Genomic DNA, 23534 nt, shown 5'->3' with positions numbered 1-23534 from the left:
CCCCCCCCCCACCCCCCCCACACCCCCCCACCCCCACCCCCCCACACACACACACACAACCCCTGTCTGACATCTCGGGCGGATGTAAAAGATCCCATGGCCGCCGTCTTGAAAGGGAGGGCAGTGGGAATTCTCCGATCCCTCGACCGGCATCGCTTGAGGGGGAGGAAAATCAGACGGCCTGGTCGTTTATCTCTGGGATCTTGCTGTGCGCACATCAGCCGCTGCGTCCGGCCCGTGCTTACAACAGTCAAGTGTGCTTCGAGAAGTAGAGAACGTTGGCTGCAAAGTGCTTCCAGGTTGTCCTGAGGAGGTGGTGGGGAGGTGGGGGGGTGGGGGGGGGTTGTGGGGTGGTGGGGGGTGGGCGCTAAATTGAAATGCCAGTCTGCTTTTCGTTCCTTCATCAGACGGTGGTCATCACCTTGAGGGAGCCCGTGCGGAAGCGGAGGATCTTCTTCTTTAGCGCGTGGGAAGCCTTGATCTTCACGAAGATCTTCGGCTGCCCCCCGTCGCGCCCGGCGGCCTGGGGGGCCACCTGCTGCGGCCACACCAGGCCCCCACCCTCCTCGTCCGTCTCGCTGGAGCAGGTGCTGAAGCCGGGGGACTCCACCTCGCTCAGGCTCGACTCGCTGTCGCCGAAGCAGTTGGGGGGGTAGATCCTGAGGCCCGAGGCGCCCTCCTCCCCTGCCCCCACCCCACCAGGCTCCTGGCGCTCGGCCGGGTACTCCGAGTCGCTGCCTGGGTGCCCCGGGGCCCCAGGGGTCTTCTGGTACCTCTTGGCCCGCCGCTGCCCCTCGGCGGCTGGGTAAGCGTCAGGTGCCGCCGTTCCCTCCTCCCGGCAAATCTCTGCCGTCGACTTCCAGCGCCGGTAGCTGCCGCTGGGGTGGCGCCTGGGCCGCAGCGGCCTACTCCCCATGGCCTCGTCCCGCTCCACGGTGTTGTACTTGACGCAGGCCGCGCCCTGCCGGTTGAGGAGGCTGTTCTCAGACTGCGAGCGGCAGGTCTTCTTGCCCCGGGGGGAAGGCTTCCGCCCGCTCCTCTTGGCCGGCTCGGCCTCCTCGCTGAAGCGGCACTTCTTGCTCGAGGCTTTGCCCTTCTCCCGGAGGCCTGGGCCCCCCGCCTCGGGAGACACGTCCACAGAGCGGCCTTTGCTCAGCAGCACGCCCTTGGCCTTGCCGCTCTGGTTGGCGGCGTGGGCTTTGTACGGTTGCTGGGCCGGGATGTACTGCGCGCTGACCATCTGGTACCCTGCGTCGTCCGTGCTGTGCGGGGGCGAGCTTTTATCTCTGACCTCCGAGCCGACCCGCTGGTCAAAAGGCGGGGAGTGGGCCTCGACGGGCTCGGGCCTAGCAGACAGGAAGGCCTGAGGCCTGTCATCCAACTCGTACACGTTTTGGTAATAACTATCCTGAGGCGAACCCCTCATGGCCGGATGATAATTCAAATCGTGATACTCGAGCGAGGTGGGCCTCATGGGTGGGGTGTTGGACATCAGCCTGACCGGCTTCCTCAGGCTCTGCTGGGAACACTGGGCCTCCTCGATGCTCTTTTGCTGCTGCAGGACAGCAAGGAAGGTGTCCGCTGTTTGGCAGGCCGGAAGATTTTTCTTGGCCGGCAGCTGATCCCTGTTTGCACTCCACTGGGGCCTGTACTTTGGAGATGGCAAGCTCCCCTCAAAGCTGTGAGAACTCGAGATGTTTCTTCGCTCGGATGAGGGGTGCGTCGGCTCACAATTGGCGCTTGGTGGGCTGGGGGCCTCCATGCTCCTCTGGCATATGCTGCTCTGCCTCATCAGACCTTTTATGGGATCCGTGCTGAGGCTAGTCCTCGGCTTGTTAGATCGAACCGGGTATATCCTTTTGTGAACAAGGCCGGCTATGTAATTCTCCAGCCTCTTTGATTGCCCGGACTCCAAGCCTTGGGGCAGGTCACCCTGGGAGCCGAAAAACATCTCACCATCGACGTCCAGCTTGTACCCACTCAGGTAGGAGTTGGGCGACATGGGTTTCTCGTCAGTGTTTGCCCGCAGGACTTGGCGGAGCAGAGGGCTCTGGACTGCCATGGCGTGGAGCGGGCTCGGGTACGGGAAAAGGTCCAGGCCATCACGGGTTATCAGGTCACACTGGTACTTTGGCTGCATGTCCATCAGGGCCTCGAGTGAGTCCGAGTGGGTCACAGAGAAGGAGCGGGGAACAGAAGAGACATAGTCACTGTCGGCATAACTCAGGCTCTCCTCTCGGTCCAGGTGCAGAGGCTCAGCTGAAACAACAACAGATAGTCAAGGTTAGAAAACATATCCCCAACGGGGAGTCCAACACTCCCAGGGCAGGTACAACACGGGGTTAGATACAGAGTAAAGCTCTCTCTACACTGTCCCCATCAAACACTCCCAGGACAGGTACAGCACGGGGTTAGATACAGAGTAACGCTCCTTCTACACTGTCCCCATCAAACACTCCCAGGGCAGGTACAGCACAGGGTTAGATACAGAGTAAAGCTCCCTCTACACTGTCCCCATCAAACACTCCCAGGACACGTACAGAACGGGGTTAGATACAGAGTAAAGTTCCCTCTACACTGTCCCCATCAAACACTCCCAGGACAGGTACAGCACAGGGTTAGATACAGAGTAAAGCTCTCTCTACACTGTCCCCATCAAACACTCCCAGGACAGGTACAGCACGGGGTTAGATACAAAGTAAAGCTCCCTCTACACTGTCCCCATCAAACACTCCCTGGACAGGTACAGCACAGGGTTAGATACAGAGTAAAGCTCCCTCTACACTGTCCCCATCAAACACTCCCAGGACAGGTACAGCACGGGGTTAGATACAGAGTAAAGCTCCCTCTACACTGTCCCCATCAAACACTCCCAGGACAGGTACAGCACAGGGTGAGATAAAGGGTAAATCTCCTGCTTCACTGTCCCAAGCAAACACTCCCAGGACAGGTACAGCACAAGGTTAGATATAGAGTAAAACTCCCTCTACACTGTCCCCATCGAACAATCCCAGGACACGTACAGCTCAGAGTCAGATACAGAGTAAAGTTCCCTCTACACTGTCCCCATCAAACACTCCCAGGACAGGTACAGCACGGGGTTAGATACAGAGTAAGTTTTCCAGTGTGTGTTTGCTATCCAGACAAACGGTTACACTAGGGGAATGGCTGTAAATGATTTATGTGTTACGAGGCCAGAAGCGGTGCACTTTACAGGAGCGGATGTTGGGGTATGAGGTAAATAATTCCATATCTTCTACAAGTTCCACCTGTTCTAGCCGTGTCTCTCAAGTCCAACTCCAGGCGCCAGGTTCCTTCTCTGGGGGTTTTGTTGGGGGAGGGGATTAAGGGATACGGAACCAAGGGGGGCAAACGTAGTCAAGATACAGATCTGCCATCTTCTAATTAAATGACGGATCAAGTTCGAAGGGTCGAATGGCGTCCTCCTGTTCCCATGTCCAACTCTGGGTCAGGGTTCATGGCCCCTGACCTCTAATGAAATGGCTCCTTTGGGAAATGTCTTTGTGTGGCTGTCGGGTCAAGACAGGATCAGGGGTAAGCTGCGATGCCTTCCATGAGTGATATCCAGTGGACAGGTACTGTCCAGGCCCCACAATAATTGAATGACCCCTTCGGGTGGGACAATGGAGGACATACACGTGCCTCAGGGGTCTGAAGGAGTTTAGACCCAAGGTAGGAGGTGCGAAGGGAGGACATTTCCATGTGATGGGGGAATTGAAGGGGGCAAGAGCATTCCACGGAACAAACAACTGCTGAAGCATAGCCTAGTCGGCAAAAGGAAACGGGCGAGGACATGAGGAGGATCTTTATTTCTACAGTGATGTGATCTGGAATGTTCTGTCGGAGACGGTGGGGGGAGGGGTGGAGGCGATTGAACTTTCAAAAAGGGAATTGGGTGAATGTGTGGAAGGGAAAGATTAGCAGGGCAATGGTGGGAATGCTTCCAAAGAGCCAGCACACATACGATGGGCTGAATGGCCTCCTCCTGCATTCCTCTAAAACTGCGGGTGTTGGGTTCTTCCAGCTGTCTCGCTGCGGAGCGGAGTTGTTGACACGTTGCTTCTGAGACGCTCCACTGCCCCTTTAAGAGGAGAGCCCCACTGCCCCCATCCCCCTCCCCCTCCCCTCTCCGGATATCGGCCGGCTCAGCACCTACCTAAAGATTTGGGGCGTTCATTTGCATAATTAATGCGAGCATCAGCCAAGCCAATCCGCGGATAGTTGCATGCGGCAGACTGAAAGTTGGAAAAGCATTCGGCAAAGATGGAGGCAGAGGAATCGGAGAGCGCTGGGGACGGTCCTTCACTCAGCTCATAGAAGCCTGCGGGAGGAGCAGAGGAGGAGGAGGAGGAAACGTGGGGGAGGTGGGGAGGGAGAGAGAGAGAGAGAGAGAGAGACAGGATGGAAAAAGGGAGGGGAGGGGGGGTAGAAAACAAATCAGAATGTTAGGCTGCGGCTCAACCATTCGCCCAGTCTTGCCTCACAAGTTTCCGTCCAATGAGCCTCGTAACATGGGAAGCTTTTCAGGAATGTCGCCGGGAATGGTACAAAGTGAACAGCCAATAGCCACGAAAACATGAGAAATTGCCCTTCCAAACATGGATGGAATCCGGAGAGAGTGTATTAAGCTGCATAGCACAGTGGAGGGGCTACAGTGGTGGGGATGGGTCTGTCACTGTATAACACTGGGGTACAGTACTGGTGGGGACAGGTCTGTCACTGTATAACACTGGGGTACAGTACTGGTGGGGACAGGTCTGTCACTGTATAACACTGGGGTACAGTACTGGTGGGGACAGGTCTGTCACTGTATAACACTGGGGTACAGTACTGGTGGGGACGGGTCTGTCACTGTATAACACTGGGGTACAGTACTGGTGGGGACAGGTCTGTCACTGTATAACACTGGGGTACAGTACTGGTGGGGACTGGTCTGTCACTGTATAACACTGAGGTCCAGTACTGGTGGGGACAGGTCTGTTACTGTATAACACTGGGGTACAGTACTGGTGGGGATGGGTCTGTTACTGTATAACACTGGGGTACAGTACTGGTGGGGATGGGTCTGTCACTGTATAACACTGGGGTACAGTACTGGTGGGGATGGGTCTGTCACTGTATAACACTGGGGTACAGTACTGGTGAGGACAGGTCTGTCCCTGTATAACACTGGGGTACAGTACTGGTGAGGACAGGTCTGTCACTGTATAACACTGGGGTACAGTACTGGTGGGGACGGGTCTGTCACTGTATAGCACTGGAGTACAGTACTGGTGGCGACAGGTCTGTCACTGTATAACACTGGGGTACAGTACTGGTGGGGACAGGTCTGTCACTGTATAACACTGGGGTACAGTACTGGTGGGGACAGGTCTGTCACTGTATAACACTGGGGTACAGTACTGGTGGGGACATGTCTGTCACTGTATAATACTGGGGTACAGAACCAGTGGGGTCAGGTCTGTCACTGTATAACACTGGGGTACAGTACTGGTGGGGACAGGTCTGTCACTGTATAACACTGGGCTACAGTACTGGTGGGGACAGGTCTGTCCCTGTATAACACTGGGGTACAGTACTAGTGGGGACAGGTCTGTCACTGTATAACACTGGGGTACAGTGCTGGTGGGGTCTGGTCTGTCACTGTATAACACTGGGGTACAGTACTGATGGGGACAGGTTTGTCACTGTATAACACTGGGGTACAAAACTAGTGGGGACCTGTTTGTCACTGTATAACACCGGGGTACAGTACTGTGGGGACAGGTCTGTCACTGTATAACACTGGGGTACAGTGCTGGTGGGGTCTGGTCTGTCACTGTATAACACTGGGGTACAGTACTGATGGGGACAGGTTTGTCACTGTATAACACTTGGGTACAAAACTAGTGGGGACCTGTTTGTCACTGTATAACACCGGGGTACAGTACTGTGGGGACAGGTCTGTCACTGTATAACACTGGGGTACAGTACTGGTGGGGACTGGTCTGTCACTGTATAACACTGGGGTACGGTACTAGTGGGGACAGGTTGGTCACTGTATAACACTGGGGTATTGTACTGGTGGGGACTGGTCTGTCACTGTATAACACGGGTACGGTACTGGTGGGGACAGGTCTGTCACTGTATAACACTGGGGTACAGTACTGGTGGGGACAGGTCTGTCAGTGTATAACACTGGGGTACAGTACCGGTGGGGACAGGTCTGTCACTGTATAACACCGGGGTACAGTACTGGTGGGGTCTGGTCTGTCACTGTATAACACTGGGGTACAGTACTGGTGGGGACAGGTCTGTCACTGTATAACACTGGGGTACAGTGCTGGTGGGGATAGGTCTGTCACTGTATAACACTGGGGTACAGTACTGATGGGGACCTGTTTGTCACTGTATAATACTGGGGTACAGTACTGATGGGGACAGGTCTGTCACTGTATAACACTGGGGTACAGTACTGATGGGGACCTGTTTGTCACTGTATAACACTGGGTTACAGTACTGGTGGGGACAGGTCTGTCACTGTATAACATTGGGGTACAGTACTGATGGGGACAGGCCTGTCACTGTATAACACTGGGGTACGGTACTAGTGGGGACAGGTTGGTCACTGTATAACACTGGGGTGCAGTACTAGTGGGGACAGGTTTGTCACTGTATAACACTGGGGTACAGTACTGGTGGGGACAGGTCTGTCACTGTATAACACTGGGATACAGTACTGGTGGGCACAGGTCTGTCAGTTTATAACACAGGGGTACAGTACTGGTGGGGACAGGTCTGTCACTGTATAACACTGGGGTACAGTACTAGTGAGTACTGGTCTGTCACTGTATAACATTGGGGTACAGTACTGGTGGGGACAATCTGTCACTATATAATACTGGGGTACAGTACCAGTGGGGTCAGGTCTGTCACTGTATAACATCGGGGTACAGTACCAGTGGTGACAGGTCTGTCACTGTATAACACTGGGGTACAGTGCTGGTGGGGACTGGTCTGTCACTGTATAATACTGCGGTACAGTACTGATGGGGACAGGTTTGTCACTGTATAACACTGGGGTTCAAAACTAGTGGGGACCTGTTTGTCACTGTATAACACTGGGATACAGTACTGGTGGGGACAGGTCTGTCACTGTATAACACAGGGGTTCAGTACTAGTGGGGACAGGTTTGTCACTGTATAACACTGGGGTACAGAACTAGTGGGGACAAGTTTGTCACTGTATAACACTGGGGTACAGTATTGGTGGGGACAGGTTTGTCACTGTATAACACTGGGGTACAGTACTGGTGGGGACAGGTCTGTCACTGTATAACACTGGGGTACGGTACTAGTGGGGACAGGTTGGTCACTGTATAACACTGGGGTATTGTACTGGTGGGGACTGGTCTGTCACTGTATAACACGGGTACGGTACTGGTGGGGACAGGTCTGTCACTGTATAACACTGGGGTACAGTACTGGTGGGGACAGGTCTGTCAGTGTATAACACTGGGGTACAGTACCGGTGGGGACAGGTCTGTCACTGTATAACACCGGGGTACAGTACTGGTGGGGACTGGTCTGTCACTGTATAACACTGGGGTACAGTACTGGTGGGGACAGGTCTGTCACTGTATAACACTGGGGTACAGTGCTGGTGGGGATAGGTCTGTCACTGTATAACACTGGGGTACAGTACTGATGGGGACCTGTTTGTCACTGTATAATACTGGGGTACAGTACTGATGGGGACAGGTCTGTCACTGTATAACACTGGGGTACAGTACTGATGGGGACCTGTTTGTCACTGTATAACACTGGGTTACAGTACTGGTGGGGACAGGTCTGTCACTGTATAACATTGGGGTACAGTACTGATGGGGACAGGCCTGTCACTGTATAACACTGGGGTACGGTACTAGTGGGGACAGGTTGGTCACTGTATAACACTGGGGTGCAGTACTAGTGGGGACAGGTTTGTCACTGTATAACACTGGGGTACAGTACTGGTGGGGACAGGTCTGTCACTGTATAACACTGGGATACAGTACTGGTGGGCACAGGTCTGTCAGTTTATAACACAGGGGTACAGTACTGGTGGGGACAGGTCTGTCACTGTATAACACTGGGGTACAGTACTAGTGAGTACTGGTCTGTCACTGTATAACATTGGGGTACAGTACTGGTGGGGACAATCTGTCACTATATAATACTGGGGTACAGTACCAGTGGGGTCAGGTCTGTCACTGTATAACATCGGGGTACAGTACCAGTGGTGACAGGTCTGTCACTGTATAACACTGGGGTACAGTGCTGGTGGGGACTGGTCTGTCACTGTATAACACTGCGGTACAGTACTGATGGGGACAGGTTTGTCACTGTATAACACTGGGGTTCAAAACTAGTGGGGACCTGTTTGTCACTGTATAACACTGGGATACAGTACTGGTGGGGACAGGTCTGTCACTGTATAACACTGGGGTTCAGTACTAGTGGGGACAGGTTTGTCACTGTATAACACTGGGGTACAGAACTAGTGGGGACAAGTTTGTCACTGTATAACACTGGGGTACAGTATTGGTGGGGACAGGTTTGTCACTGTATAACACTGGGGTACAGTACTGGTGGGGACAGGTCTGTCACTGTATAACACTGGGGTACGGTACTAGTGGGGACAGGTTGGTCACTGTATAACACTGGGGTATTGTACTGGTGGGGACTGGTCTGTCACTGTATAACACGGGTACAGTACTGGTGGGGACGGGTCTGTCACTGTATAACACTGGGGTACAGTACTGGTGGGGACAGGTCTGTCAGTGTATAACACTGGGGTACAGTACCGGTGGGGACAGGTCTGTCACTGTATAACACCGGGGTACAGTACTGGTGGGGACTGGTCTGTCCCTGTATAACACTGGGGTACAGTACTGGTGGGGATAGGTCTGTCACTGTATAACACTGGGGTACAGTACTGATGGGGACCTGTTTGTCACTGTATAACACTGGGTTACAGTACTGGTGGGGACGGGTCTGTCACTGTATAACACTGGGGTACAGTACTGATGGGGACAGGCCTGTCACTGTATAACACTGGGGTACGGTACTAGTGGGGACAGGTTGGTCACTGTATAACACTGGGGTGCAGTACTAGTGGGGACAGGTTTGTCACTGTATAACACTGGGGTACAGTACTGGTGGGGACAGGTCTGTCACTGTATAACACTGGGATACAGTACTGGTGGGGACAGGTCTGTCCCTGTATAACACTGGGGTACAGTACTAGTGGGGACAGGTCTGTCACTGTATAACACTGGGGTACAGTGCTGGTGGGGTCTGGTCTGTCACTGTATAGCACTGGGATACAGTACTGATGGGGACAGGTTTGTCACTGTATAACACTTGGGTACAAAACTAGTGGGGACCTGTTTGTCACTGTATAACACCGGGGTACAGTACTGTGGGGACAGGTCTGTCACTGTATAACACTGGGGTACAGTACTGGTGGGGACTGGTCTGTCACTGTATAACACTGGGGTACAGTACTGGTGGGTGCAGGTCTGTCACTGTATAATACTGGGGTACGGTACTAGTGGGGACAGGTTGGTCACTGTATAACACTGGGGTATTGTTCTGGTGGGGACTGGTCTGTCACTGTATAACACGGGTACAGTACTGGTGGGGACGGGTCTGTCACTGTATAACACTGGGGCACAGTACTGGTGGGGACAGGTCTGTCAGTGTATAACACTGGGGTACAGTACCGGTGGGGACAGGTCTGTCACTGTATAACACCGGGGTACAGTACTGGTGGGGTCTGGTCTGTCACTGTATAACACTGGGGTACAGTACTGGTGGGGACTGGTCTGTCACTGTATAACACTGGGGTACAGTGCTGGTGGGGATAGGTCTGTCACTGTATAACACTGGGGTACAGTACTGGTGGGGATAGGTCTGTCACTATAACACTGGGGTACAGTACTGATGGGGACAGGTCTGTCACTGTATAACACTGGGGTACAGTACTGATGGGGACCTGTTTGTCACTGTATAACACTGGGTTACAGTACTGGTGGGGACAGGTCTGTCACTGTATAACATTGGGGTCAGTACTGATGGGGACAGGCCTGTCACTGTATAACACTGGGGTACGGTACTAGTGGGGACAGGTTGGTCACTGTATAACACTGGGGTGCAGTACTAGTGGGGACAGGTTTGTCACTGTATAACACTGGGGTACAGTACTGGTGGGGACAGGTCTGTCACTGTATAACACTGGGATACAGTACTGGTGGGCACAGGTCTGTCAGTTTATAACACAGGGGTACAGTACTGGTGGGGACAGGTCTGTCACTGTATAACACTGGGGTACAGTACTAGTGAGTACTGGTCTGTCACTGTATAACATTGGGGTACAGTACTGGTGGGGACAATCTGTCACTATATAATACTGGGGTACAGTACCAGTGGGGTCAGGTCTGTCACTGTATAACATCGGGGTACAGTACCAGTGGTGACAGGTCTGTCACTGTATAACACTGGGGTACAGTGCTGGTGGGGACTGGTCTGTCACTGTATAACACTGCGGTACAGTACTGATGGGGACAGGTTTGTCACTGTATAACACTGGGGTTCAAAACTAGTGGGGACCTGTTTGTCACTGTATAACACTGGGATACAGTACTGGTGGGGACAGGTCTGTCACTGTATAACACAGGGGTTCAGTACTAGTGGGGACAGGTTTGTCACTGTATAACACTGGGGTACAGAACTAGTGGGGACAAGTTTGTCACTGTATAACACTGGGGTACAGTATTGGTGGGGACAGGTTTGTCACTGTATAACACTGGGGTACAGTAATGGTGGGGACAGGTCTATCACTGTATAACACTGGGGTACAGTACTGGTGGGGTCAGGTCTATCACTGTATAACACTGGGGTACAGTACTGTGGGGACAGGTCTGTCACTGTATAACACTTGGGTACAGTACTGTGGGGACAGGTCTGTCAGTGATGGTATCAGGGAGGTGAATTATAGATATCACCCAACTTTAAGGTGTGTTGGATTAGGTGCTGTAAACCCAATGTCGGCACTGCTCTCACACTGATCTTAATATCTGGGCATTAAAGTCAATCACAGTTAAGGGTATTTTTCCACATGCTGTAATCGTCTCTCCGTAGCTTTGTGACATCCGGCCACCTTCCAATCCTCTGTGCTCATGCAGCTCCTGCCACTTTCAGCACCCCCGATTTTAATCGCTCCACCGGTTACAGATGCCTAGGCCCTAAAACTTAAACTCCCTCCCTAAACCTCTCGGGCTCTCTCTCTCTCTCTCTCTCTCTCCTTCTTTGAGACCTGTGTCTATGACTGGGCTCTGGGTCAGCTGTCCTAATAAGCCCTTGCGTGGTTTGCTGTCAAAGTTTGGTTGCTGAACACTTGCGGTGAAGTGTTTTGGGCTCCTCTCTCTATGTTAAAGGCGCTATAAGAATGCAGGTTGTCGCTGTTGCCTCTTTTGGAAAGTGCTGCTTCCTACTTAGGCTGTCCACGATTGAGAGGGTCCGTGGGAAGCAGCTGAGGAAGCTGCAAGAGGGGAGGGGAGGGGAAAGCTGGGCTGGGGGTGGGGACCCCTCCTTATGGCTTACGGACCCGACCCCACAGTTCAGACCCCGACTCGCTTCACGGGAAGGAATTGAAACAAAAAGCCAGACTCCGCTCTCCTGATTGCCGGCCTGTCATTCCTCCATCAACGTGTGTGCGCCCGGGCGTTGGGGGAGGACCGGGATCGCACTCAGCTCTTTTGGCTCTTCCCTCCCCACAGCCATCAGTCAAACAGCCTGTTTGCAGCTTGTCGGGGGAGGCCTGACTGTAGGGTTGCCAACCCTCCAGGATTGGCCTGGAGTCTCCAGGGATTGAAGATCAATCTCTGGGACACTGCCGTGGGCAACCCTGGAGAAAAATCATCGGGACATTAAAAAATATTGTTTCTTTTAGTAATTGTCTTTGTGCATTTCTCTTTGCCACACGTAAAAATATAGAAAAAGTCTGTTTGGCTGACAGTCAAGCATCATCCAATTGGTACTATTTGCTTTCCAATTGGCGTAGGAAGGCCGTACGTCACAAGGATGGATGTGTTGGCCGACTCATGGCTGGAGTGTGGAGGGGTGGGCGAGTCATGTGATGGAACCTCCAGGAATAGATTTAATGACAAAAAAAAAAACAAAAAAACTGCGGATGCTGGAAATCCAAAACAAAAACAGAATTACCTGGAAAAACTCAGCAGGTCTGGCAGCATCGGCGGAGAAGAAAAGAGTTGACGTTTCGAGTCCTCATGACCCTTCGACAGAGTTCTGTCGAAGGGTCATGAGGACTCGAAACGTCAACTCTTTTCTTCTCCGCCGATGCTGCCAGACCTGCTGAGTTTTTCCAGGTAATTCTGTTTTTGTTTTAGATTTAATGACAGTTGGGAACCCTACTCCCCACCACAACCAGCAGCCCCCCAACCCACACAGTCAAACAGCCCAGGAGCGACGGGGGAAGAGGCATAGAAAGCGAGACCAGGGAAGAAGGGCTCATAATGATTCACGTATCTGGTCACAGGGTATCAATGATTTCACAAGCTGCCGGGAGATAACTGCTGCTCTCTCAGCCTCTAACAGCTCTCAGTCTTCCAGTGGCTGGCTGCCAAAGCCACTGAAGGGAAAGATGACGCAAGAGCTTTGTCAACCAAAAGGTGGACAGTAATAGACTTGAGGACACGTGGGGCAGACGGAACTTAATGCGGGGAAGCGTGAAGTGATTCACTTTGGTCAGAAGTGACTGGGGGTGGGGGAGGCAACGGAAGATAAAGGATACAATTCTAAAGTGAGGGGGGAGGAGCAGGAGCAGAGGGAGATGGGGGTCTATGTACACAAATCATTGAAGGTGTCAGGGCTGGTTGGGAAAGTGATCAATAAGGCACCTGGATTTTGTAAATAGAGAGTGCAAAAGCAAGCAGGTTATAGAAAACCTTTATGAAATAATGATTCGGCCTCAACGTGAGCATTGTGTCCAAATCTGTGCACTGGACTTTATAGGAGGGACAGGAAGGCTTTTGTGAGAGTGCAGAAAGGATTTAAGAGAATGGTTCCAGGCCACAGGACTTCAGCTGCGTGCATAGGGCTGGAGAATCTGGTGCTGTTCTTCTGAAAGAGAACATTGAGGAGCTTTTGATAGATCTGTTCAAAATCATGAGGGGTCTGGACAGGGGGGATAGAGAGAAACTGTTCCCATTAGCGGAAGGGTTGAGAATCAGGGGGATTAAGTTGTTTGGCAAAAGAACCAAAGGCAATATGAGGGGAAAGTTTTTATTTTTGTGCTGCAGTTGGTTAGGATCTGGAATGCGCTGCCCGAGTGCGGTGAGGCAGGTTCATTCGTGACTTTCAAAAGGGAGTTGGATCATTATCTGAACAGGAGAATGTTACAGGGAAAAGGTGGGGTAGGGGGGGCGGGCGGTGGTGGGGCTAGCTGAGTCACTCTTGCAGAGTGCTGGCACGAAGACAAAAGGCTGAATGGCCTCCTTCTGTGCTGTAACCATTCTATTTGCTAATATCTATGGATTGCAAACGCTGTTTTTTTTCCTCCCTTTCACCCAGTGTCGCCCTGCCAGAACAGGCCCAGGTGCCCGCTCTGCAAGCTCCAGCTGGCGGGACGTGGAGAGCTGCTCAAGATTACGCCTGGCTTCGTCGCCCAGTCTGATGCTGTGGGCAGGAGGGTTGGGCTGGAGTTTTCCCGCTGCCAGCGTCGGAATGCAGGGGCACAGCTTGGCTGCCTCGATCAGGCCAGGGGACAGGCCCTGGGATCTCCCATTGTTTTCAGGCCTTGGGTCCCACGGGGTAAGCTCCGCGCGCCCCATTATGGCCAAGGTGTTCAGGGCACTTTACTTGGCGGCATAGCTCTGGACGTGCAGCTCGGGCGCAACATGGGCCACGCGCCAACTTTAACTAATTCCCATCAACTCCCAAACTTAACCAATCATGGCGCTCGGAAAAACACAACACACCTGACCAATGAAACTCGAACAAGATGGAGCAAGAGAACAAAGGAATATGAAGGCAAATGGAATGGATCACTTGGGCCACATTAAGTCTAAGAGCCACAAGTTGGGGCAGCACTGGGGGAAATGGTGACTCAGTGGTATTGTCACTGGGCTAGTAGTCCAGAGGCCCAGGGTAATGCTCTGGGGACGTGGGTTCAGATCCCACCAGCTGCCCTGGAATCTGAAATTGAAAGCTAGTCTCAGTCTTGGGAACTATCATCGATTGTCATAAAAACCCATCTGGTTCACTAAGGGAGGGAAATCTGCCGTCCTTACGTGGTCTGGCCTACATGTGACTCCAGGGCCACAGCAATGTGGTTGACTCTTCACTGCCCCCTCAAATAGTCTGGCAAGTGACTCAGTTCAAGGGCAGCTAGAGATGGGCAACCAATGGTGGCCTTGCCAGCGACACCCACATCCCATAAAGGAGGAAAGAAAAATCCTCCAGGATTTTCCAGCCACACCTGGTGCCGGGATCATCCGGTCCTGTGGGAAGTCGGTGGGTTTTTGGCTGGGCTGCCGAATCTCCCACGGTCGGGGGCGGTGGGGGGGGGGACCTGAAAATCCTGGCCTTTGTCTCCTGAGACAGGATGAAAGATGAAGGGAGAAAAGACAGACTTGCGTTTATATAACGCCTTTCACAAAGACCTCCCACAGCCAATTCGACATTTTTTTTGAAGTGTAATCACTGTTGTAATGTAGCAAAGGCAGCAGCCAAGTTGCGCACTGCGAGCTCCCACAAACACCAAGTGACGATGACCAATCTGTTTATTTCAGTGGTGTTAACCAAGGTATTAATATCAGTCAAGACAACTGGGAGAACCGCCTTCTTCAAAATAGTGACATGGGATCTTTTACATCCAATTGAGAGGGGAGGCAAGTTTATTTAGAAGGTGATGAGGAGAAATCTTTTCTCTCAGAGGGTCACGAGTCTTTGGAATTCTCTTCCTCAAAAGACAGTGGAAGAAGGGTCTTTGAATATTTTTAAGGCAGAGCGAGATAGATTCTTGATAAGCAAGGAGGGGTGAAAGGTTATTGGGGGTAGGCGGGAGGTTACAATCAGATCTGCTATGATCTTATTGAATGGCAGAGCAGGCTTGAAGGGCTGAGTGGCCTACTCCTGCTCCTGGCTCATACGCTCATATGAAAGATGGCACCTCCTTGCAGTGCAGCACTCCCTCAGCACTGCACTGGCAGTGTCAGCCTGGATTTAGCTGCTCAATTATCTGGCATGAGGCTTGAACCCACAATCTTCAGACTCAGGCACAAGAGCGCTGATCAATGGCTGGCACAGGCCAGGTTGCTGGGCCAGAGACTTCCTGTGAAAGATGTTGGGCCAAATGGCCCTAGATTTGCCCCAAGTGCAATCCGGGGTGTGAAAAAGGACATTTTACCCGCCGGCCGCAATGGCGGCTTTTCACACCGTATCATCCCAATCCCGCCTTGTTAATTATGCATTCCTGGGAAACACACCGTTTCGATGCTGGGGGAGGTGGGGCTCTGATTTGCCCGCCACTTCATCATGCCGGGCACTATATTTAAAGTCCAGCTGTGCGCACACCTCTCAGTGCTTCCAGCCCAGGACTACTGCAAAGAAGACATGGCCCCGAAAGGCACGAAGACGGCAGCCCCCACGCTTAGCCCCACATCCCTCGAGCACCTTTTGGACACAGTGGAGGCCCGCCCTGATGTCCTCTACTCCTGCTCTGGCCGCAGGATGGGCAACAACATCACCAATCCAGCTTGGGAGGCGGTGGCAGTGGTGGTCAGCGCCTGTGCCCTACAAAAGAGGACAGCCACCCAGTGCCGCTACAGGATGAATGATCTCATCCGTTCTGCCAGGGTGAGTCACTCTTCTCATCACTCTCAACTCACACACTCACAAACCCATCGCACATCCACAGGGATCTCACACCTCAAGGGACAACACCACTGACTCTCACACACACCCTCACATCTCCATTAGGCTCTTACTCTCTTGCCCTTGCATCCTCATCCTGTCCATGTCTCCGCTCACCACACAAACATTCCCCTCAGTGCCATGTGTCCAGCTCACACTCTCTCCATCTGTTTTCATGTAGGAGAAGCTGGCTCACATCAGCAGGGAGAGGTCCCAGACTGGGGCTGGAGTGGCCCACATTTAGGCCCCTCACTCACTTTGAGGAGTGTGCCATCGTGCTGACTGGTGAGGATGTGGACTGTGGTGATAGTGAGGTCAGCGGCGAACACCCTCATGAGGATCCTGCACCACATCATCCCTCCCTCAATGCAACTTTGAGCGCTCTCTCTCTCCTGCTTTTGACTCCGCTGCCATGCACTAATTATCTCTACTTTGGTTCACAGGGAGCTCTGCCAAGAGACCGACACCCTCAACCAGCCAGTCCCTCAGATCCACCCAAGTCCTCACCTCCAGCCAAGAGGACACCTCCTCCATTGGAGAGCTAGAAATAAGCAGCCGGGAAGACCCGTCACAGCTCTTACCCACACCCTCCACCAGCGCAGAGACACACACCTCGGTGGGACCTAGATCTAGAGCAGGCTCAAGTTCACAATCTGGTGGTCACCGCACAGACACGTGTCCACAGCAGGAGGAGGCAGGATCAGCCAAGCTCCCTGGCACTTGAAGGACTGCTGGGGAAGAGGCATCTGTGAGGTCTGAGTCAGATGACAAGCCTCTAGATTTGGCCTTCCAACTCATCCTGGAGATTCAACAGAGAGCAGCGGAACATCACACAGAGCTGTTGGAAGCCCTTAACAGAGCGGCACATGTGTCAGAGGAGTGTGTCCGACTGCTTTCTGCTGAAGTGGCACCCACAAGTGTGTATATGGTATGGAGGTCTCCATGGGGAGGATGGTGGGTGCCAAGGAGGCCCTGGACCAGCAGAGCTCAGAGGTGTGTGCAGACCTGCACTCCATCGCGGGAGCCATGGGTGAGTTCCTGCAGAGGCAACATGAGAGGCAAATGGGGCACCTCGACGTCCCTCCAGGTGCTCCTTCCCCTCAAGGAGTCAATCCAGGGCCCTCGGGCACCCGAAGGGAGGAGGATTGGCAGCTGGACACCCCTGGGTCACTCGCTCAGGAATCTCAGAGACTGTGCTCATCCACTGAGTCCCCTTTGCCTGTGATCCCCTCAACACCATTCTGTGTCACAGCAGAGGAAGCAGCCGGCCCACAGGAGGACAGCCAGAGCAAGGCGGGAGCCCCAAAGCCTCGGCCCTCTCGCTGAAGTCATCAGAGACAATAGGGCCAACCATTGCGCAGGCTGTCTCCACCCCTGCTGCGGATGTCAGGGCAGCACCTAGAAGTCTAAGATGTTCAAAAGTTAAGATATTCTGGTCACTGTTGGTTGCAGGGTGAACGCATTTTTTTACTTTACAATCTGAAAATATATTCACTTTCACTGAATAACGTGTAATGGTGTCTTTCAGCTTCACCGACAGGCTTCGCAATTCCTCCCACTGCATCCCCCCCAACCCCCGGCAACTAGCAGTTCAGCTGCACGCAGCCGGCTCATGAGTGATTCTGGAGGGAGAACCGCGGGTGTTGCAGGGCCGTTCGGAGCCTTGTGCAAGCTCTCTCTCCCACGCAAGCAGATCCTTCCCATGTCACACGCATCTCAATGTCCTGAGCATTTTGAGTGCTGCCTGCTGGGGTTCGCTTTCAGTTGTCCATCTGAGTTGACCTGCATCTCCACCCACCCACTGATCACACCCCCATGCAGCACCTGATCTCGCCCACCACGACTCTCGTTTCACTTTTGGTTTAGCAATCATTGTAGTGCTACAGGCTTTCTTGAGGTTCCCCCGTCCTTTCCCCTCCCCCAGTCACCCATTTCCTTTCCCCCTTTGCCGTCGACCCCCCTGGCATCAGCTTCCATCTCCCCACCGTGACCTACCAGACACCACCCTTTTCCTTAGGGGATGTCCAGGTAAATGTGCATGTTCCGAGATAGATAGGTTCTTGATTGGTAAGGGAATCAATGGTTACGGGGAGAAGGTGGGAGAATGGGGTTGAGAAACTTATCAGCCATGATTGAATGGCGAAGCAGACTCGATGGGCCGAATGGCCTAGTTTCTGCTCCTATGTCTTAAGGTCTTATGGTTCCCTTCCTTCCCTAAAATCCCACCTCCATCCACATTAGCCTCCCCGGCCTCCTCCATCGCACCCCCAGGGTCTGTGTCAGCCTCCGAGTCTCCACCAACCACCCTCTCCATCCCTTCTATCGCTACGGTCGAATCCTCACCCTCCCACCCGCCTCACTCTGCTCTCACTCATTGTCACCATTCCTTCTTACCATCCCCACCCTCAGTTCACTCCCCAGGAGGCAGTCATGGATTCACCTGGACATCCTCCCCCTCCTCCGGACTCCTTCCCCCCTTGGAACTCCTTCACCCATTGGAACTCCTTCCCCCAATATGGGACTACAGCCCCCTCACCCTGGACTCCCTCCCCCACTGAGTACTTCCCCCTTCCTGACTCCTTCCTCCATCCTTACTTCTTCCTCCGCCCTTACTCCTTCCCCTCTCTGGGCTCCTGCATCTTCTGCTCCTCGGAGCACCATGATGTGAGCAAGGCCCTGGCGGGTAAGTCCCAACTTCTGCACGTCACACTTCTCAAGATGTGTTCTGCTCCGGCGTGTTTTCCCGCCCACGTGGGCAGATGATCCAGAATGGGGAGGGATAATTCCGGCGGGATGGGCTTGTAATAATAGGCAGATGTATTACAATGAGGTTCCCAACGCCCAATGGCGGAAAATGAGGCCCCCCACCTCCCCCCCCCCGTTGACGGGCAGAGCGGGTGATCGCAAACTGGTTTCACGATGCTGTGAAGCTGATTTTTGGCCTTCTCTCCATATTGTCTGTTCACACCCAATGCCAGCGGGCATGGAAAATTCCACCCGTTGTCTAGTTGGTGAAACCAATAGGTGCCAGGCCAGAGTGAAATGGGTAGAAGGCCTGAGGTGCAAGACTACTTACTCTTCAATCAATACCACTAAAACAAAATATCAAGTCTGCTGTTTGTGGGAGCTTGCTGTGCATTATTTGGTTGCCGCATTTATGGGTTGCCAACTGTGATTAAATGTGTTCCTGGAGGTTCCATCACATGACTCGCCCCCACACTCCAGCCATTAGTTGGCCAACACATCCATCCTTGTGACGTACGGCCTTCCTACGCCAATTGGAAAGCAATAAGACTCATTACCCAATTGGATGATGCTCGACTGTCAACAAAACAGCCTTTACCCCCCACCCCACCATTTTCAATATTTTTATATCTGGTAAAGAGAAATGTTCAAAGAAAATGACCAAAAAAGTATTTTTTAATGTCCCAGTGATCTTTCTCCAGGGTTGCACACAGCAGTGTCCTGGAGTTTGATCTTCAATTCCTGGAGACTCCAGGCCAATCCTGGAGGGTTGGCAACTCTAACTGCATTCCCTACATTACCAACAGTGACAATGCTTCAAAATAAGGTACTTCATTGGCTATTAAATGCTTTTGGACCCCTTATTGTTGTTTTTATTTGGGCTTCAGCTTCGATAGAGGGCTTTCCGTGCTGCTAAGGATGCTGGGATAGCCCATCCTCCATCGCCTGCCATCTCTCGGCAGCAAGGAAGCACAAGACAAAGACCAAGCTGGTTGTTGGCATGGCCCCTATAGGCACGAGATTGTGAGCTTGAGCCAGACAGAAAAGCTGGAGGTGATAGTCAATACAGAACTGGACAGGCAAACGAGTAAGCCAAGAGTTCAAATCCTACTCGAGCAAGTTAGAGGTGAATTCAATAAATGTTGTTATTAGAAAGGCAGCAGAAAAATGATCAGGGATGTTACTGGACTTGGATTAACTGATCCTCTGATTAATTCTTGATGCCCTCAATAGCGACACAAGGATCCACACAGCTGCACAGACAATTACTATGGAATGATACCTATCTCTCTCAGATGAAGTGCTAAACTGAGGCCCCCGTCTACCCTCTCAGGTGGACGTCAAAGACCCCCTGGAGCCATTTTGAAGAAGATCGCCGCCCCTAACCTCACTGCCCCGGTATCCTAGGCCAATAGTTATCCCTCAAGCAACATCAATGAAACAGTTGATCTGGTCATTATCACTTTGCCGTTTTTGTGATCTTGCTGTGCGCTCGTCGGCTGCCATGTCTGCTACAACAGTGACGGCGAAAGTGCTTCATTGGCCGGAAAGCAGCAGGATGGGCCAAGCTGCCTCTTCCCGTGCCCATGTTGTACTATCATTTTAGGAAAGAGCTTTGGGATGTGCTGAGGACATGAAAGGCGCTATATAAATGCAAGTCTCCGTAGAAGGCTTACCTCTGCCGGGGCGAGCAGTAAAGGTGGCCTTAAACGTCCCGAGTGCGGGCAGACAAAACAGTTGGGATGAAGATTTCACTTGTGAAACTTGAGGGGGAGATGGCAGTGCAGTGAAAATGTCACTGGAGCGCTATGTGAGAGAGCCAGACTGATGATCTGGGGAAATGGGCTCAAGTCCCACCACGGCAGCTGGTGGAATTGAAATTCAGTTATGGAATTGAAAGCTAGTCTCAGTGATGGTGACCACGAAACTATTATCAGTTGTTGTAAAAACCCATCTGGTTCACTAAAGCCCCTTTAGGGAGGGAAATCTGCCGACCTTACCCGGTCTGGCCTACATGTGACTCCAGACCCATAGTCATGGGGTTGACTCTTAACTGCCCCTTGAAATGCCCGAGCAAGCCACCCAGTTCAAGGGCAGTTAGGGGTCGGGTAACAAATGCTGGCCTTGCCAGCGATGCCCACATCCCATGAAAGAATAAGGAACAAAAAAAAACACCAGGGGTGCTGTCAGGCTCGAGAAAGAGCAAAGGAGACTTTTGGGCGATTAAAGCCATAGAAACGTCACGTTGCAGAAAGAGGCCATTCAGCCCATCCTGTCTGCACCAGCCTAAAAAAGAAACCAGCTGCTCGTTTTTAATCCCACTTTCCAGAACCTGGTCCATGGCCTCGCAGTTTACAGTGCTTCAGGTGCAGGTCCGGGTACCTGTTAAATGAGGTGAGTGTTTCAGCCTCAACCCCCCCAATTCAGACAGTGAATTCCAGTTTCCTGTTCTTGTTGGCCAAATGCCACTCTGTTATTGACACCTTGACGTGACGTGATTAGCGACTTAAGGAACACATTAAAGCCCAGAGCGGAGACAGAGATGGCCCTTCCCACTGTCCTGCTGCCTAAGAGAATGGACGTGCCTGTCTCTCAGTGACACCGAGCCCTCCAGGCAGTCACTGAGAAACGCTTTGTGAAATAACTCAATCAACGAGGGATTTTTCCTGGTTTGGCTTCTGAAACAAAAGCAACAGAGAGACACGTGCAGAAGCAGCGATGGACAGGGGAGGGGCCAGGGCAGTCAGAAAGATGCACTGAGAGAGTCAAGAAAAAGGGAAAGGAAGATCGTGCGTTTAGATAGTGTCTTTCGCAATCTCGTCACCCCCCCCAAACGCTTTAGGGCCAGTGAAGTCCTTTCGAAATATGGTCAGTGTTGCAGTGTCGGGGAATAAGCAAATAGAAACAGGCACAAATACAACCAGGCGCTAGTGAGGTAGAGAAAGGGGGAAACTGGGCTGGAGAAAGAGAGGGAGATGCAAGAGCAGAGAAGGACTGGAAAGGACACGAGACAAATAAAAACACACAATGGGAATGAAAGACACTATTAATGAAGGGGCAAACGAGAAAGGAATCGGAAAAAGGCAGAGAGAGACACAGAGTGGAAGCAGAGACAGTTTGAAAGGATATAACACAAATATGTAAGGAAAAAAATGAAATAAACAGAAGAGAAAGAAGGGCCAGCCAGAGAAATGATTAAAAGGCCAGAGCTATTTGGCTAGACTATCCGGCTACTTCACAGTGGCACTGAAAGGCGACAGCAGTGGGGTCATTCCAGGAAGAACCCAAGGGCACAGCAATCAAACATCGCCCCTAAACTGACCTCAAACCACTGACTTGGGACATTGTGCATCTCAAACATAAACATCTGGAACCAATCTTTTCTCTTCACAGATCCAAACAGATGTGCCAGGCAATTTCAGCAGTTTCTGTTTGTTTCAGGGCCAATTTGCTGAACGTCTGACAACAGCAGGGAGTCTCATCCACCACCCTACCCCCGACATCTCAGAAAATGGTGTTTTGTGCAGCGCATGAATTTCTTTCAGTGAATTCCCATGTTTCAATGGCTCAGGGTGTAGGATCATAACAAAAGGCTCCAAGCAACTTCGGATACTGACCAGCATCGAGACTTTGCAGCGCCGCTTTTGCTTCTGTATATTATTTCACTTGTAAATAAACCCGACTAAATTGATTTAACCTGTTACTCTTGGTCGAGTCACGTGATGTTTTCCATGTGCGAAGATGCCAGAAGAACATTGGTGGGCATTGCATGTGTTTGCCTGTAAGGGTTTGGGTGAAGCTCGTGAATGATTGCTAAACCAGGGTATATCAGGGTGCATGGAGATTGAATAAAGAGTGCTGAATCATTACATATCCTGTCTGTTTAGGGAAATGGAACGTCTGGTCAACAAATCAGCAAATGTAACATGATAATTGAAAGGCATTCTGTTTGACAGGAATGTAGACTCACTCAAATTTTATGAATACTCACCCCCTCCATTCCCACTTCCCCCCACCTCGCCCCCACTTCCCCTTCCCCAGGTTGTGTCTTACCAGAACTTGGACGGCTGTCAGTCTCCGGCTCCCCACCAGACGTCTGGGTCGCCTCCAGTCGGAGGTCATTGACCTGCCTCTCCAGTTGCTGGAGAGGAGTGAGGAAAGCGAGCTCTTGGCGTCTGAGCCCATTCTGGGATAGAAAAAGAGGGAGAACAGGGAGAAAGGAAGACACTGTTAGATACTGTTAGACATTGTCAGATATTGATGATTACACAATGTTCAGAACCATTCACGACCCCTCAGATATTGAAGCAGTCCATGTCCAAATGCAGCAAGGCCTGGCTAATATCCAGGCTTGGGTTGACAAGTGGCAAGTAACATGCACACAAGTGCCAGGCAACAACTATCTCCAACAAGAGAGAATCTAACCATCGTCCTTTGACATTCAATGGCATTACCATCACTGAATCCCCACTATCAACATTGGTTGCCATTGACCAGAAACTGAACTGGACCAGTCATATAAATACTGTGGCTACAAGAGCAGGTCAGAGGCTAGGAATCCTGAGGTGAGTAACTCACCTCCTGACTCCCCAAAGTCTGTCCACCATCTACAAGGCACAGGTCAGGAGTGTGATGGAATATTCCCCACTTGCCTGGATGAGTGCAACTCCAACAACACTCAAGAAGCTCGACACCATCCAGGACAAAGCAATCCGCTTGATTGGCACTACATTCACAAACATTCACTCCCTCCACCACTGACACACAGTGGCAGCGGTGTGTACCATCTACAAGATGCACTGCAGCAACTC

At 52.0% G+C, this 23534-nt stretch overlaps 1 protein-coding gene across 1 annotated transcript; it reads right to left on the bottom strand.

The window, feature by feature from the left end:
* Positions 1-364: 364 nt before the first annotated feature.
* On the bottom strand, positions 365-22902 carry LOC121272658 (dapper 1-like). The gene is made up of 2 exons (XM_041179362.1): positions 22777-22902; positions 365-2259 (listed from the first exon to the last, which is right to left on the bottom strand). Exon 2 carries the CDS (start codon positions 2144-2146, stop codon positions 404-406), a length of 1743 nt encoding a protein of 580 aa, XP_041035296.1. The 5' UTR covers positions 2147-2259; positions 22777-22902; the 3' UTR covers positions 365-403.
* Between the last annotated feature and the right edge of the window lie 632 nt (positions 22903-23534).

Source organism: Carcharodon carcharias, chromosome 34, assembly GCF_017639515.1.
Source record: "Carcharodon carcharias isolate sCarCar2 chromosome 34, sCarCar2.pri, whole genome shotgun sequence".
Taxonomy (NCBI): Eukaryota; Metazoa; Chordata; class Chondrichthyes; order Lamniformes; family Lamnidae; genus Carcharodon; species Carcharodon carcharias.
This window is presented reverse-complemented; position numbering and strand designations above follow the sequence as displayed.

Bases quoted from the DNA above. Each gene is read 5' to 3' on its own strand.
- LOC121272658 (XM_041179362.1), bottom strand. From the start codon at position 2,146: ATGGACATGCAGCCAAAGTACCAGTGTGACCTGATAACCCGTGATGGC.